The 17,838-nt window shown below is 36.4% G+C and overlaps 1 protein-coding gene across 4 annotated transcripts in view; it reads left to right on the top strand.

Annotated features, from left to right (window-relative positions):
- Window positions 1-17,838, top strand: part of ANKRD31 (ankyrin repeat domain 31) — a 136,458-nt gene that overhangs the window by 100,772 nt on the left and 17,848 nt on the right. For all 4 annotated transcript variants that reach the window (XM_086698744.1, XM_086698755.1, XM_086698728.1 and 1 more), the window contains 2 exons: window positions 1,885-1,981; window positions 4,878-5,880. In XM_086698744.1, the coding sequence (XP_086554870.1) occupies window positions 1,885-1,981; window positions 4,878-5,880 (1,100 nt within the window). The remainder of the gene's footprint in view (window positions 1-1,884; window positions 1,982-4,877; window positions 5,881-17,838) is intronic.

Below are 17,838 nucleotides of genomic sequence, written 5' to 3' on the forward strand. Positions count from 1 at the left end.
AGACAGAGAGACACAGAGTGTGAGCAGGGGAGGGGTAGAAAGAGGGGGAGACACAGAATCTGAAGTAGGCTCCAGGCTCCAAGCTGTCAGCACAGAGCCCGATGCGGGGCTCAAACTCACAAACCATGAGACCATGACCTGAGCCAAAGTCGGACGCTTAACCAACTAAGCCACCCAGGTGCCCCTTCTGTAGGTTTTTCTAATCGATGTCTTGTATTCACTTTGATGTCAGAAACCTTAGTGCCTCAACCAAACTGACCAAAAAGATGTTTACTTTAAACATTTTGTATATTGGTTTTTTCCTATGCATTTCAACTCTGCTCTTCATTTGAAATCTCTTTTCCACACGTGGCACAAGATGAGGATAGAATAGAGTCCCCCACCCCCACATAACTGTTCCGTTTCCCTCCTCTTATCTTTTGAATAATTTCTGCCTTCCTCATTCTTTATTATCATATATTAAAATCTTACATATATTAGAGCGATTCTAGGTTCTCCCTAAGATACCACTGATTAATGTATCTGATAAATAAGTATATAGTGTCAAGTTACATGTAAAATTCTTCCTATCCTTTTTTATAGAAATACATAGAATTTTCTTGATTACTATGATAATGTTATTTTTACCTGTGATTTAAAATTCAAGTGCGTGATGGGCAGAAACTACTCTGCGAACACTGACTCTTTACTGATCAAGTCATTTGTCTGATTTGCAAAGGAAAGTTCTGGAAAAAATTTCAACTCTGAACTTCATGTCATTTCCCACCACTGATTTTCTCTACGTTATCTAGAAAAACATGCATTGGTCTAAAATAATTAGGGAAAAAATGTAAGAAACAAAGCCAAAAGTAAAATCAAATCAAATTAAATCAAATTAAATTAAATTAAATTAAATTTAAAAAAGTCATTTAAAAGAAAATGTATTCATCTAAGCCTTTCCATTTACTACTTGGGAATGTGGACTTGGACATAATTGGCATTTGTGTGTCAATCTTGTGGACTTGTGATGGATGGGGCAGAGCATGATGCTGTTACTTAGGAAGCAGTGGAAGAAAATAGGAAAATTTTAAGTAATTATTATAAAAATAATTATATATAGATCTATGTGAACTTAGATATCATATAGCCCTATCTAAATGCTAAGTGTAAAGAACAAGAACTGATGGCATGATTCTTATTGTTAGGTAAATATAATAAATAGTTACATATAGTATAAATATATAGAACAATACATTAAATAAATACACAATTTAAAAAAAAATTGACACACACAAACAGGTACCCTGCTACCAAAGTATTTTTTTTTCAAATCAAGAATAGATCTTTTCTTTATTCTTTTTTTTTTAAATATAATTTATTGTCAAATTGGTTTCCATACAACACCCAGTGTTCATCCCAACAAGTGCCCTCCCAAAGTATTAACAGTAGTCTCTTTTGTGGAGTAAAAAAGAGGAGAAACAGGGGTGAAAGTGGGATACTCTTTTTTACTTTTCTTCTGTGTAAACATTCATATTATTTGAAAATTTTTCTTACAATGTGTTCCTTTTGTGTTTTAAAAAGTAAGTAAGTTTAACAAAATATTTATTTCCTACCCTCATTTCACAAATAAGAAAAGTAACCAAAGGGGTCATACGTCTTGTTCAGAGTCACAGAACTTAGTGGAGTAGTGGGATTAGAACTCAAGCTGGCCTGCCCTCTTCAGGGTACTTCCATAGGGTGGCATAATTCAATGAGTCTTGGTTTATATATCTGGGCCATTGATACTGGGGAGCAGCGTAGGGAAATAAATTTTTTAAAATTTAACAGTAAGGCTGAGTCCTCTGTGATCAAATGTAACAATTGCTATCTCTCAGTTAACTTTTTATTTTATTACCATGCTTCCAGAACAATACATTGAAAAGATGTTAGAGATAAAAGAGGTTATGGATAATGTGCTTGCCAAACAGAAGGCAGAAAGGGATGATCTGGCTAAAAAATACAGGTGAGTGAAAAAAGTAGAACTGCTTTAGAATTTTCATAATTTATCCCTTTTTAGCTACAATAGTTAGGTCTGGAATTTTTTAAGAATACAATTGTTGCTTAGGGCCAAAGAATGACCATGAGGTCATCTAATCTATTACCTTCATGGGGAATTGTACTTCCCAGAAAGATATTTTTCTTTTTTATTACTTGAATATTCAGAAGAGGACATTTTAGTATCTTAAAAAGTTGTCCATAGCCAAGAATTTTATGACAGCCTCTCTGGTCATGAATCCCCAAAATAAATTTCTTTCCATAGTAAACTCAGATTTTTTACACTAAAATTTTTTCTTTTTGCTATCATAAATGTTATCTAAGTGGTGTAACCATGTGTTTTTTTGTGGTTTTGTGTATGTCTTAAACTCTCAGGGCTTTTAAGGGGTTTTATCCTGATTATATTATATCCTCTTCTTTTCCCTTTTTTGAGAAAGATATATTGTTTTCTTGTTTGGGCATATTTTTATTAGTTTTTCATACATAGACTTAGCTACCTATGCCTTCTTTTTTTTTTTTCTCATGAGAACTTTTAAGGTTTACTCTCTTAGAACTTTCAAATATACAATACAGTATTATTAACTATAGTCACCATGCTATACATTACACCTCCATGACTGACCTATTTTATTACTGGATGTTTGTACCTTTTGACCTGGGGTCAAAATGGGTGAGCCATTTCACCCACCCTCCACCTTCCACCTCTGGCAACCACCAATCTGTTCTCTGTATATATGAGTTCATTTTTTTGTGTTTTGTAGTTTTTTGTTTTTTTAGATTATACATATGAGTGAGACCATACAGTATTTGTTTTTCTCTGTCTGACTTATTTCACTTAACATAATGCTCTCAAGGTCTATGCATGTTGTCAAAAATGACAGGATTTCTTTCTTTTTAATGTCTGAATAATATTCCTCTGTGTGTGTGTGTGTGTGTGTGTGTGTGTGTGTGTGTGTGTGTACATTTGCACATTCCACATCTTCTTTATTCAGCCTTTGATGGACACATAGGTTGCTTCCATGTCTTGGCTATTGTTAATAATGCTGCAGTGAATATGGGGTTGCAGTTATCTTTTTGATCTTGTTCCTTATTCACCTGTTATTTTCTAATTTCCTTTATATTCTTTTGTTTAAAGTTTGTTTATTTTTAAGAGACAGAGTGTGAGTGCTGTGCGTGTGTACCAGTGGGGGAGGGGCAGAAAGAGGGAGCGAGAATCCCAAGCAGGCTCCACGCTGATGCAGGGCTCGATCTTACAAACCGCGAGATCATGACCTGAGACAAAATCAAAAGTCGGGTGCTTAAATGACTGAGCCACCTGCACCCCTCTAATTTTCTTTATATTCTCATAATCATTTGACATTTTTTTCTGAACTTATTTAAAAATCAGTTTTCTATTTTCATTCACAAATATTTTATCTTCATTTTGCTTTTCTCCCCAGTGAATAAATATTACAGATTATTTCTCTTTTCTGTTTTCCTGTTAGTATAAAGCAAGTGAGCTTATAGGACCTACAGGTAGGTCAGTTACCTTTGGAGAAGGTAAACTTTGGAGAAGACTAGCTTCAGTTTTCCTTTATGTTCTATGATTAACAATATACCTGGAGTTTTGGGAAGTTCCCAAGCAGTTGGGTTTGTAGGTGTGTAAGTCCTTATTAATACTGTTGTAAGACTTAAAATCTTGTAATCTTAAAACCGTTTTTATTTTTTGTCTGAACTCTGTTTTAAATGTGATATTACTAATTTTTTCTCCTCTGTTCAGCTTCTTGTATTTTATGCTACTAGCTGTTTGCTAATATTTCTTCTTACTGCTTCTTCCACCTACGTCTACTATTCACTCTAACATCTGGTCTGCTTGAAGTTCAGTACCAACAACCCTAAACTGTGATACTATTGCTATCCCTTAAAGCAGCTGCTTTAGGGTGATCCCTGAAGGTCACTGAGACCATTTCAAAGGGTGTATGAAGTCACAACTGTTTCTATAATGAAACTTTTTGGCTCTCATTCTCTCATGAGTGTATAATGGAATTTTCTAGAGGCCACATGTGTGGTGCTATCATTATTCTAATAGCCGATGGGATGTATCTTTGTATATTCTTGTGTTTTAAAATTTTCTGTTTTATTTTGTAGAACAGTAAATATTGATAGATAGACCCATATGAAAAAAGGCCCTTTGAGGTCCTCTATAATTTTTAAGAGTATAAAACAGTCGTAAAGCCAAAAAGTTTGAGAACTACTGGAAACAAAGAGTCCAGTATCCTGAAGGGCACTGTAGTGTAGATGGGTATAACCAAAAGAAGGGTGTGAAGCAGCCATTTTCTCTCGCTCTCAAGCCCATTGTGGTCACACAGGTTAATGCTTGTCCTGGTAGTCCCTCTGGACCCAAAAGTGCCTCAATACAGGTTCAAAGTACAATTATAGTAATTACTTGATGGATTGACATTTCTCAGGTCCAGCTCAGATATAATTATTCAAAACAGTCTCACTCCTCCATAGCTCTAAGGGAACTTGAGTGGAACTTACTCCCAAATTTTATTTCCCGATACACCTTTCCACTATAAACAGGTAAGCAAACTCCGAATTTAAAAATGGTGTTCCTCCTTCCAACCAAACAGTCCATATTTGTTTTTTTTCAGGGTTGACTCACAACTGGTAAATAATATAAATGTGGATAACCACACCATCACCTCCAGAAAAAGGCAGTCTTACTTACCTTAGGAGTCATTTTCCTTTCAGAGGAAATACTTGTGTACTTTGGGCTGATTAAAATTTAAATTGAGACAAAGTATCTTTAAAATCTACATGATTGCTAAAAAAAGTTTTCTGTTGTTTTTGGTTTTTTTTTCTCTTTCTGTTTCTTTCTCTAGAGTGTCCATAGAATCATTTAAGCAAGGAGTCCTCAGAGAACAACTGGCTAATTTGGCCACAAGACAGAAGAGCCTTTTAGTTGTGGCAAAAAAACAGAAAAAAATTAGCCAGAAAATTCAAAACTATACAAACATTACATCTGCGTCTGGTCCTGGTTTGAAGAGGCTGCCATCCAGCTCAGAAATCTCTAGTGAAAAGTACAGCCAAAGGCTTACCAGTCTGGGAAATCCAGTGCAGCCCCATTCAGGTTCATGTTCTCCTGTCAGCCTTATTTGTGGAAGCATACAGGAAACACAGTCATCTCTGGAAACGTGGAATGGCAGCCAAAATACCAACACTTGTGTAGATTCAGAGACAGTGAGAAGGGAAGAATTTTTTGGAAATGAGCTGAATTCTAAACAGAATGTCAATGACTGTACCTTGGATGGGTTATCAAAATCCAGACATTCAGATGGCACTAAGAAGATTAAATTACCACCCCAGCCTGTTGCTTTTCTTGCTCAAGCAGAATATTCACAAAAAGAAAATGATCTTACAGAAACTCCAGCCAAAGGGAATGAATCTTACAGTAGTCCTTCAGCAGTAACTGGCACATTAAATATTTCAGAGACTACAAGCAGACTTGCCGAAAATGATGCCCATCTATCAACTGTTATTTGCAATCAGGCTCCTACCAATTGTGATCTGAAAAGAGGAAACAGGAAAATAGCTTCCCAGCAGCCACCTAGGGGGACATTAGAATCCTTGGCACACCAAGGGACTGATGCCTTAGGCAGTACTACTGGGCATCAGATGAAATCTGATCTTAAAAAATCAGTTTTTGCTGTTCCCCATGCTCATGATGGTGAGAGCTCCTATTCCTCGGGATCTGGCCGTCAACATATTATAAAAAACCCTTTAAACAATAGCACAGCTCCCAGAAAGAAATGTATGCAGATAAAAGATCTGATATTACTAGGAAGAATTAATCCAGGAAATAACATTCTGGAATTCAAAACACAGGTATCCTTTTTTTTCTCTAAAATCATGTAATTTTTTAAATAAGCAAATAAATGTTTCTTTCATAAAGTGTAGGCATTTAGCTCTGATTATGGATGTAGGGTTTGGCTGGGCTTCTTGAATGAAGGGACAAAAACGTATTCTTAGCTAGTGAAATCATGCTTTTGGGTTGCTCTATACATTTTAGTCACTAGCACCTTTGGGCTCTCAGGCCAGAGTTAGTCAATTATATTGGCCCTGGAAGAATTTAAGAACAACATAAAAATAATAAATGGGAGCTATCTTTGGTTCCACAGTTTTAGGAATTACTGTGCACTGCTGAAGCTTACCCAGATAAAGGATAGATATAAATTCATCTTCTATAGAAGTTCAATTTAGAAATAAGAAGTGACTTGGAATTTGGATAAATCTGACTCAATGAAAACAATATCACATATGCATAAAAATCGAAGAAGAAAGGGTACCTGGGTGGCTCAGTTGGTTAGGCGTCCGACTTTAGGTCAGGTCATGATCTCACAGCTAGTGAGTTCGAGCCCTTCGTTGGGCTCTGTACTGACCGCTCAGAGCCTGGAGCCTGCTTCAGATTGTGTCTCCCTCTCTGTCTGCCCCTCCCCTACTCACACTCTGTGTCTCTCTCTTTCAAAAATAAACATTTAAAAATTTTTTAATAAATAGAAGAGGAAAAAATTGTTCTCCTAGAAAATGCCTACAAAACAGGCATCCTGTCCCCTTTCCCTACTTTGACTTTTTGAAAGAGGAATTCAGAATGGCAGTGATTTTAAGAATCCTGGAATGTTTCTTTGCTAAGGGACCACCAGTTCAATAGAAATTGGTCCAGGCTGACTGGAATTTAATCTGAATGACCACTGTTTCTAGTCCTTCCATTGCTGGTTAATAAGGCTTTTCCTAGTTAAAAAAACTTTACTTATAAGTTAGGAGCAAAAAAATTAATTTCAAAATTTCATTGTAGTTTAAAGACCAAATTAGTGGCTTGATCTCAGGTCTCTTGATGTTCCTGTTTGCTTGCCTGTCAACCAGTTACTGCTAAGTAGTACCTACATCAGATTAGCCAGAGAAACTCAGATTTTAGTTAGTAAATTAATTACATTAACTCAAATTTTTGCAGGTGTGGCTACTTCTCTGGAGCAGCTATAATAAAATTTTAATATAACTTTTCATATTTCAGCTATTTCTTAACAGCTTTATTGAGATATAATTAACATATGTATTTAAATTACATATGTTTTTACATATGTATTTACATAGTAAATACATACTATATGTATTTAAATTAAGCATTTTGACAGATTTTGATGTATGTATATATCTGTGAAACCATAACCACAAACAGGTAATGAACATATCCATCACCCCCACAAGTTTCTTTTTGCAATTTTGTATACCTCCTTCATACTTCTTCCTTCCCATGCTGAACTCCAGATAATTACTGATCTGCATTCTGTCCTTATACTTTTGTTTGCACTTCTAAGAATTCTGTAAAAGTAGAATTACACCATATGTGTTCATTTTTGTCTGGCCTCTTTCTCTGAACATAATTACTTGAGAGTCATCCTCATTAGAGTGTGTATGTATGTACTACAATTTGTCATTTCATCTGTGATAGACATTTAGGTTGTTTCCAGTTGTTGACTATCGCATATAAGCTACTATGGATATTGGTGTACAAATTTCAGTATGACACAGGCTTTTGCTTTTCTTGGGTAAATACCTAGGAGTGGAGTGACTGGATTAAATATGGTAAGTATATATTTAACTTTTAAAAAAACTGCCGAAGTTGTTAGTAACATTTTACATTCCCACCAGCTGTGATGAGTATTGTGGCTCCTCCATATTCTTACTTAGCTAGCATTTAGTATGATCTGTCTGTTAATTTTAGCCATACTAACATATAATGTAGATGTATGTATATAATATGTATATATGTATAGTAGTTTATTATTGTGGTTTTATTTTGCATTTCATAATGGTTAGTTATGTTGAGCATCTTTTCGTGTGCTCTTTGCCATCCATACTTATTCTTCGGTGAAGTTCCTTTTCACATATTTGCCTGTTTTTTTATTGGCTGCTCATTCTCTTATTGGATACATTTTGGATATAAGTCCTTTATCCAATACATACTTTGCAAAAATATTTTCTCCTAATATAGTTTTGCCTTTTCATTCTCTCAAACTTGTGTCATAAAGAACAGAAGTTTAAAATTTTGATGTAGTCCAACTTAGCAATTTGCTCTTTGACTAATTATGTTTTTAGTATCATATCTAAGAAGTCTTTGTCTAACCCAAGGTCACAAAGATTTTCTCCCAGAATTTAGGTCTGTGATCCATTAGTTTCTTTATGTAGTACAGAGCAAGATCCCAGTTCATAGTTTTGAATATGGGTATTCAATTCTTCCAGCTGCATGTGTTGAAAAAATTGCCCTCTATTGAATTGTCTTTGCACCTTTGTAGAAAATCATTTGTCCATATATGTGCCTATTTCTGGACTCCCTGTTCTGTTTACCTATTTGTCTATCTTACTATGAATACTGTCTTGATTAGTGCAGCTCTGTAATAAGGGTTAAAACCAGGTAGTGTTAGTCCTCCAGTTTTGTTCTTCCTTTTTGTAAAGTGTTTTGGCTATTCTAGGTCTTTTGCAATCCCATATGAATTTTAGAGTGAGTTTGTCAGCTTCTTTTTTTTTTAAAAAAAGGGGATGCTGTCATTTATACTGGTATTGAGCTAAATCTGTAGATGAATTTTGGGACAGATGACATCTCAGCAATATTGAGTTGTCCAAATCATGAACATGATATAGCTCTCTGTTAATTTAGACGTTTTCTGATTTTTCCCAGCAGTTGTAGGAGTCAGTATACAGGTCTTTCATATCTTTTACCAGATTTATCCCTAAGTATTTCATGCTTTTGATAGTAATATATATGATATTTTTTAAATGTCAATTTTTGGTTGTTTATTGCTCATAGGTAGAAATTCAATTGATTTTTGTATATTGAGATGTTATTTTATAATCTTGCTAAACTCACTACTTCCTGTAAATTTTTGTAGAAGTCATTGGATTTTCTACATAGATGATCAAGTTGGCTATGAATAAAGAATAAAAACATTCAGTTTTACTTCTTTCTTTCCATTGTGAATGCTTTTCATTTCTTTTTGTGTAGCTGCACTGGCTAACACCAGTGCAGTATTGAAATAAAACAGTGAGATCACACTTCTGTTTTTTCCCTAAGATGAGACTATGTTTCTTAGAAAAAATTTAGGCTTCCACTGTTAAGTACAATGTTAGCTATAGGTTTTTTCTTAGATGCCCTATATTAGGCTCAGCAAGTTCTTTTCCTAGTTTCTTGAGTGTCTTTATCATGAAAGGGTATTGGATTTTGTTAAATGCTCTTTCCACATCGGTTGTGATGATCATATGGTTTTTGTTTTGTATTCTCTTGATAATGGTGTAGAACATTAATTGATCTTTGGATATTAAACCAACCTTGCATTCCTGGAAAAGCAGATAAATCCCACTTTGTTATGGTATATAATTCTTTTTATATGTTGCTGGATTTGGTTTTCTAATATGTTTTTGAGGATTTTTGCATCCATATTTATTAAAGATATTGGTCTTTAGTTTTCTTGTGTTGTCTTTTGTCTGGTTTGGTATTAAGGTTATACTGATCTCACAAAAAATATTTCTCTTTTTCTATTTTTAGAATATTGGTAATCCAAAATATTAGTATTAAATTCTCTTTAAATGCTTGATAGTAATCAGCAATGAAGCCATCTGTACCTGGATTTTTTTTTCTTTCTATGTACATAGTGTTTGGAGTGTTAATTCAGTCTCTTACAGGTTTTTTCAAATTGTCTATTTCTTCTTGAATCATTTTTGGTAGTTTTATTTTGTTAGAAATTTGTCCATTTTTTGTTATTTATTAGCACAGAATTATTGATAGTTTCTCTTATAATCCCTTTTATTTCAGTGTGGTCAGTAGTAGTGTACTAATTTTCATTGTTGATGTTAGTAATTTGAGTCTTCTCACTTGTTTTCTTGGTCACTGTCACTAAAGTTTTGTCAATTTTGTTAATATTTTCAAAGAACCACTTTGATTTCATTGATTTTTATTCTTCTATCGCCTATTTTATTTATTTCCATTCTAGTATTTATTATTTCCTTTTTTCTGCTTGCTTTGTGTTTAGTTTGCTGTTCTTTTTTCAGTGTCATCATTATAAGTGCAGGTTATTGATTTGAGATTTTTCTTTCTTTTCAATATAGGCATTTACAGCTATAAATTTACTTTTAGCCTACTGCTTTTGCTGCATCCCATCATTTTTGGTATGTTGTTTGTTTATTCATCTCAAAGTATTTGCCTTTTGATTATGTCTTTAATCCTTATTTAGGAGTGTGTTGTTTGATTTCCTCATAACTGTGAGTGTTCCATTTTTTTCTTTTATTAATTTCTAATTTCATTCTGTTGCATTTAGAGAGTATACCTAGTATTATTTGAGTCCTTTTAAAATTTCTGAGATTAGGGGCGCCTGGGTGGCTCAGTCAGTTAAGCGTCTGACCTCAGCTCAGGTCATGATCTCACAGTCTGTGGGTTCGAGCCCTGCGTCGGGCTCTGGGCTGACAGCTCGGAGCCTGGAGCCTGCTTCGAATTCTGTGTCTCCCTCTCTTCCCCCCGCCCCCCCCCCCCCACTCGTACTCTGTCTCTCTCTGTCTCAAAAAAATAAATAAAAACATTAAAAAAATTTTTTTTTTAAGTTTCTGAGATTTACTTTGTGGCTTAACTAGCATGTGGCCCATCCTATGGGCACTTGAGAAGAATAATTATTCTACTGTTGTTAGAAGGTTTTTTATAGATGCCTGTTGGGGTAGTTAGTTTATAATATTGCTCAAGTTTTCTCTTTCCTCATTGATCTTCTGCCTGTTTGTTCTATGTATTATTGAAAGTGGAGTGTTGACAACTATAATATTGTTGAATTGTCTGTTTCGCCCTTTATTTATGTTAATTTTTGCTTCATGTATGTTGGTGCTCTTTTATTAGGTGCATGTGTGTTTATAATTGTTATATTTTCCTGATGCATTAACCCTCTTATTATAAAATGTCTCTTGTTATCTCTAGTAATACTTTTTGTTGTAAAGTGTATTTTGTGTGATATTAGTATAACTGCTGCAGTTTTTTGAGGTTGCTGTCTGCATGATATATCTTTCTCCGTCCTTTCAAGTTCAATTTTCTTGTCTCTTTCAATTTAATCTGTCTTTTATATGCAGCATATAGCATACATCTTGTTTTTCTTTTAACTAAGTCTGACAGCCTCTACTTTTTGAATAAGTTTTTTTATCCACTCTCATTTAATTAACATTATTAATATTACTGGACTTACATCTGCTATTTTACTTTTTCTTTTTAATGTGTCTCATGTGTTTTTTGTTCCTCTGTGTTTCCTTTATTGCTTTCTTTTGCATTAAGTGAATATTTTCCAGTGTAGCATTTTAGTTTCTTTAGTGACTTTAGTTTCTTTAGTGACTTTAGTGACATATTTTTTGAAGTATTTCCATAATGCTTATGCTATGATATCTTCACTTATCAGAATCGGCTTCATATTTATACTAATTAATTCTAGTAAGATAAAGAACTGTAACTCCTGTATAGCTCTATCCCTCTCTCCCCCTTTTATATCTCAAATGCAACAATTCATTGTTGTAATTATGACTTCATAAAACTTTGTGATTTGTAAAGAAATAGAAAAGAAAGCAAGTATGTATTTATAGGTTTTGTTTTATTAACCTTCTTATTTGCCCTTTTTGGTTCTCTCCATTTGTTCTTGTGGATTTGAGTTACCATCTGGTATCATTCCCCTAACCCAAGAAAACTTTGCTCCCACACACTTCCTTTGTGCTATTTCTAAATATATACATTATGTACCTATTGTTTTATACAATGCTTTTTAAAATCAGTTAAGGAAGGGGAATAAATATTTGTTCATTCTGTGTTCTATAATGTATAATTACTTTTATTGATGCTTTTTATTTTCTCAAGTGGATTCATATTACCATTTGAGGTCACTTGCTTTCAACATGAAAAACTTCCTTTGGTATTTCTTCTCAGGTACTCCAGCAACAAATTGTCTCCATTTTTGTTTATCTGGGGAATGTTTGTTTGTTTGTTTGTTTGTTTTTAATAAACAACAGATTTTTTAAGCTGTTTTTTTTTCAATATATGAAATTTATTGTCAAATTGTTTCCATACAACACCCAGTGCTCATCCCAAAAGGTGCCCTCCTCAATACCCATCACCCACCCTCCCCTCCCTCCCACCCCACATCAACCCTCAGTTTGGTCTCAGTTTTTAAGAGTCTTTTATGCTTTGGCTCTCTCCCACTCTAACCTTTTTTTTTTTTTTCTTCCCCTCCCCGATGGGTTTCTGTTAAGTGTCTCAGGATCTACATAAGAGTGAAAACATATGGTATGTGTCTTTCTCTGTATGGCTTATTTCACTTAGCATCACACTCTCCAGTTCCATCCACGTTGCTACAAAGGGCCATATTTCATTCTTTCTCATTGCCACATAGTACTCCATTGTGTATATAAACCACAACTTCTTTATCCATTCATCAGTTGATGGACATTTAGGCTCTTTCCATAATTTGGCTATTGTTGAGAGTGCTGCTATAAACATTGGGGTGCAAGTGCCCCTATGCATCAGTACTCCTGTATCCCCTGGGTAAATTCCTAGCAGTGCTATTGCTGGGTCATAGGGTAGGTCTATTTTTAATTTTTTGAGGAACCTCCACACTCTTTTCCAAAGTGGCTGCACCAATTTGCATTCTCACCACCAGTGCAGGAGGGTTCCTGTTTCTCCACATCCTCTCCAGCGTCTGTAGTCTCCTGATTTGTTCATTTTGGCCACTCTGACTGGCGTGAGGTGATATCTGAATGTGGTTTTGATTTGTATTTCCCTGATGAGGAGCGACGTTGAGCATCTTTTCATGTGCCTGTTGGCCATCCGGATGTCTTCTTTAGAGAAGTGTCTATTCACGTTTTCTACCCATTTCTTCACCGGGTTATTTGTTTTTCGGGTGTGGAGTTTGGTGAGCTCTTTATAGATTTTGGATACTAGCCCTTTGTCTGATATGTCATTTGCAAATATCTTTTCCCATTCCGTTGGTTGCCTTTTAGTTTTGTTGGTTGTTTCCTTTGCTGCGCAGAAGCTTTTTATCTTCATAAGGTCCCAGTAGTTCATTTTTGCTTTTAATTCCCTTGCCTTTGGGGATGTGTCAAGTAAGAAATTGCTACGGCTGAGGTCAGAGAGGTCTTTTCCTGCTTTCTCCTCTAGGGTTTTGATGGTTTCCTGTTTCACATTCAGGTCCTTTATCCATTTTGAGTTTACTTTTGTGAATGGTGTGAGAAAGTGGTCTAGTTTCAATCTTCTGCATGTTGCTGTCCAGTTCTCCCGGTACCATTTGTTAAAGAGACTGTCTTTTTTCCATTGGATATTCTTTCCTGCTTTGTCAAAGATTAGTTGGCCATACGTTTGTGGGTCTAGTTCTGGGGTTTCAATTCTATTCCATTGGTCTATGTGTCTGTTTTTGTGCCAATACCATGCTGTCTTGATGATTACAGCTTTGTAGTAGAGGCTAAAGTCTGGGATTGTGATGGCTCCTGCTTTGGTCTTCTTCAGAATTACTTTGGCTATTCAGGGCCTTTTGTGGTTCCATATGAATTTTAGGATTGCTTGTTCTAGTTTCGAGAAGAATGCTGGTGCAATTTTGATTGGGATTGCATTGAATGTGTAAATAGCTTTGGGTAGTGTTGACATTTTGACAGTATTTATTCTTCCAATCCATGAGCACGGAATGTTTTTCCATTTCTTTATATCTTCTTCAATTTCCTTCATAAGCTTTCTATAGTTTTCAGCATACAGATCTTTTACATCTTTGGTTAGATTTATTCCCTAGGTATTTTATGCTTCTTGGTGCAGTTGTGAATGGGATCAGTTTCTTTGTCTTTCTCTTGCTTCATTATTAGTGTATAAGAATGCAACTGATTTCTGTACATTGATTTTGTATCCTGCAACTTTGCTGAATTCATGTATCAGTTCTAGCAGACTTTTGGTGGAGTCTGTCGGGTTTTCCATGTATAATATCATGTCATCTGCAAAAAGTGAAAGCTTGACTTCATCTTTGCCAATTTCGATGCCTTTGATTTCCTTTTGTTGTCTGATTGCTGATGCTATAACTTCCAACCTATGTTAAACAACAGCGGTGAGCGTGGACATCCCTGTCGTGTTCCTGATCTCAGGGAAAAAGCTCTCAGTTTTTCCCCATTGAGGATGATGTTAGCTGTGGGGTTTTCATAAATGGCTTTCATGATGTTTAAGTATGTTCCTTCTATCCCGACTTTCTCGAGGGTTTTTATTAAGAAAAGTTGCTGAATTTTGTCAAATGCCTTTTCTGCATTGATTGACAGGATCATATGGTTCTTATCTTTTCTTTTATTAATGTGATGTATCACGTTGATTGATTTGCGAATGTTGAACCATTCCTGCATCCCAGGAGTGAATGCCACTTGATCATGGTGAATAATTCTTTTCATATGCTGTTGAATTCGATTTGCTAGTATCTTATTGAGAATTTTTGCATCCATATTCATCAGGGATATTGGCTTGTAGTTCTCTTTTTTTAATGGGTCTCTGGTTTGGGAATCAAAGTAATACTGGCTTCATAGAATGAGTCTGGAAGTTTTCCTTCCCTTTCTATTTTTTGGAGTAGCTTGAGAAGGATAGGTATTATCTCTGCTTTAAACGTCTGGTAGAACTCCCCTGGGAAGCCATCTGGTCCTGGACTCTTATATGTTGGGAGATTTTTGATGACTGATTCAATTTCTTAGCTGTTTATGGGTCTGTTCAAGCTTTCTGTTTCCTCCTGATTGAGTTTTGGAAGCGTGTGGGTGTTTAAGAATTTGTCCATTTCTTCCAGGTTGTCCAGTTTGTTGGCATATAATTTTTCATAGTATTCCCTGATATTTGCTTGTATCTCTGAGGAATTGGTTGTAATCATTCCATTTTCATTCATGATTTTATCTATTTGGGTGATCTCCCTTTTCTTTTTTTTTTTTTTTCAACGTTTATTTATTTTGGGGACAGAGAGAGACAGAGCATGAACGGGGGAGGGGCAGAGAGAGAGGGAGACACAGAATCGGAAACAGGCTCCAGGCTCTGAGCCATCAGCCCAGAGCCCGACGCGGGGCTCGAACTCACGGACCGCGAGATCGTGACCTGGCTGAAGTCGGACGCTTAACCGACTGCGCCACCCAGGCGCCCCTCCCTTTTCTTTTTGAGAAGCCTGGCTAGAGGTTTATCAATTTTGTTTATTTTTTCATAAAACCAACTCTTGGTTTCGTTGATCTGCTCTACAGTTTTTTTTTTAGATTCTATATTGTTTATTTCTGCTCTGATCTTTATTATTTCTCTTCTTCTGCTAGGTTTAGGCTGTCTTTGCTGTTCTGCTTCTGTTTCCTTTAGGTGTGCTGTTAGATTTTGTATTTGGGATTTTTCTTGTTTCTTGAGATAGGCCTGGATTGCAATGTATTTTCCTCTCAGGACTGCCTTTGCTGCATCCCAAAGCATTTGGATTGTTGTATTTTCATTTTTGTTTGTTTCCATATATTTTTAAATTTCTTCTCTAATTGCCTGGTTGACCCACTCATTCGTTAGTAGGGTGTTCTTTAACCTCCATGCTTTTGGAGGTTTTCCAGACTTTTTCCTGTGGTTGATTTCAAGCTTCATAGCATTGTGGTCTGAAAGTATGCATGGTATGATTTCAATTCTTGTATACTTATGAAGGGCTGTTTTGTGACCCAGTATGTGATCTATCTTGGAGAATGTTCCATGTGCACTCGAGAAGAAAGTATATTCTGTTGCTTTGGGATGCAGAGTTCTAAATATATCTGTCAAGTCCATCTGATCCAGTGTATCATTCAGGGCCCTTGTTTCTTTATTGACCGTGTGTCTAGATGATCTATCCATTTCTGTAAGTGGAGTGTTAAAGTCCCCTGCAATTACCACATTCTTATCAATAAGGTTGCTTATGTTTGTGAGTAATTGTTTTATATATTTGGGGGCTCCCGTATTTGGCGCATAGACATTTTTTTTTTTTTAAATTTTTTTTTTTTTTTCAACGTTTATTTATTTTTGGGACAGAGAGAGACAGAGCGTGAACGGGGGAGGGGCACAGAGAGAGGGAGACGCAGAATCTGAAACAGGTTCCAGGCTCTGAGCCATCAGCCCAGAGCCCGACGCGGGGCTCGAACTCACGGACCGCGAGATCGTGACCTGGCTGAAGTCGGACGCCCAACCGACTGCGCCACCCAGGCGCCCCTTGGCGCATAGACATTTATTATTGTTAGCTCTTCCTGATGGATAGACCCTGTGATTACTATATAATGCCCTTCTTCATCTCTTGTTACAGCCTTTAATTTAAAGTCTAGTTTGTCTGATATAAGTATGGCTATTCCAGCTTTCTTTTGACTTCTAGTGGCATAATAGTTCTCCATCCCCTCACTCTCAATCTAAAGGTGTCCTCAGGTCTAAAATGAGTCTCTTGTAGACAGCAAATAGATGGGTCTTGTTTTTTTATCCATTCTGATACCCTATGCTTTTGGCTGGCACATTTAGTCCATTTACATTCAGTGTTATTATAGAAAGATACGGGTTTGGAGTCATTGTGATGTCCATAGGTTTCATGCTTGTAGCGATGTCTCTGGTACTTTGTCTCACAGGATCCCCCTTAGGATCTCTTGTAGGGCTGGTTTAGTGGTGATGAATTCCTTCAGTTTTTGTTTGTTTGGGAAGACCTTTATCTCTCCTTCTATTCTAAATGACAGACTTGCTGGATAAAGGATTCTCGGCTGCATATTTTTTCTGTCTAGCACACTGAAAATCTCGTGCCAATTCTTTCTGGCCTGCCAAGTTTCAAAAGAGAGATCAGTCACGAGTCTTATAGGTCTCCCTTTATATGTGAGGGCACGTTTACCCCTTGCTGCTTTCAGAATTTTCTCTTTATCCTTGTATTTTGCCAGTTTCACTATGATACGTCGTGCAGAAGATCGATTCAAGTTACGTCTGAAGGGAGTTCTCTGTGCCTCTTGGATTTCAATGCCTTTTTCCTTCCCCAGATCAGGGAGGTTCTCAGCTATTATTTCTTCAAGTATACCTTCAGCACCTTTCCCTCTCTCTTCCTCCCCTGGAATACCAATTATGCGTATATTATTTCTCTTTAGTGCATCACTTAGTTCTCTAATTTTCCCCTCATACTCCTGGATTTTTTTATCTCTCTTTTTCTCAGCTGCTTCTTTTTCCATAATTTTATCTTCTAGTTCACCTATTCTCTCCTCTGCCTCTTTAATCTGAGCCGTGGCCGTCTCCATTTTAGTTTGCAGCTCATTAATAGCATTTTTTAGCTCCTCCTGGCTGTTCCTTAGTCCCTTGGTCTCTGTAGCAGTAGATTCTCTGCTGTCCTTTATACTGTTTTCAAGCCCAGAGATTAATTTTATGACTATTACTCTCCATTCACTTTCTGTTATACTGTTTAAATCATTTTTGATCAGTTCATTAGCTGTCATTATTTCCTGGACGTTTTTTTGAGGGGAATTCTTCTGTTTCGTCATTTTGGATAGTCCCTGGAGTGGGTTGGAACTGCGGGGCACTTCCCCTGTACTGTCTTGAATAACTGGCGTTGGTGGGCGGGGCCGCAGTCAGACCTGATGTCTGCCCCCAGCCCACCGCTGGGGCCACAGTCAGACTGGTGTGTACTTTCTCTTCACTTCTCCTAGGGGCAGGATTCACTGTGGGGTGGCGTGGCCCGTCTGGGCTACTTGCACACTGCCAGGCTTGTGGTGCTGGGGATCTGGCGTATTAACTGGGGTAGATCGGCAAGGTGCACAGGGGTGGGAGGGGCA

Source organism: Puma concolor, chromosome A1 (assembly GCF_028749965.1).
Source record: "Puma concolor isolate L17-30 chromosome A1, mPumCon1.1.hap2, whole genome shotgun sequence".
NCBI classification, from domain to species: domain Eukaryota; kingdom Metazoa; phylum Chordata; class Mammalia; order Carnivora; family Felidae; genus Puma; species Puma concolor.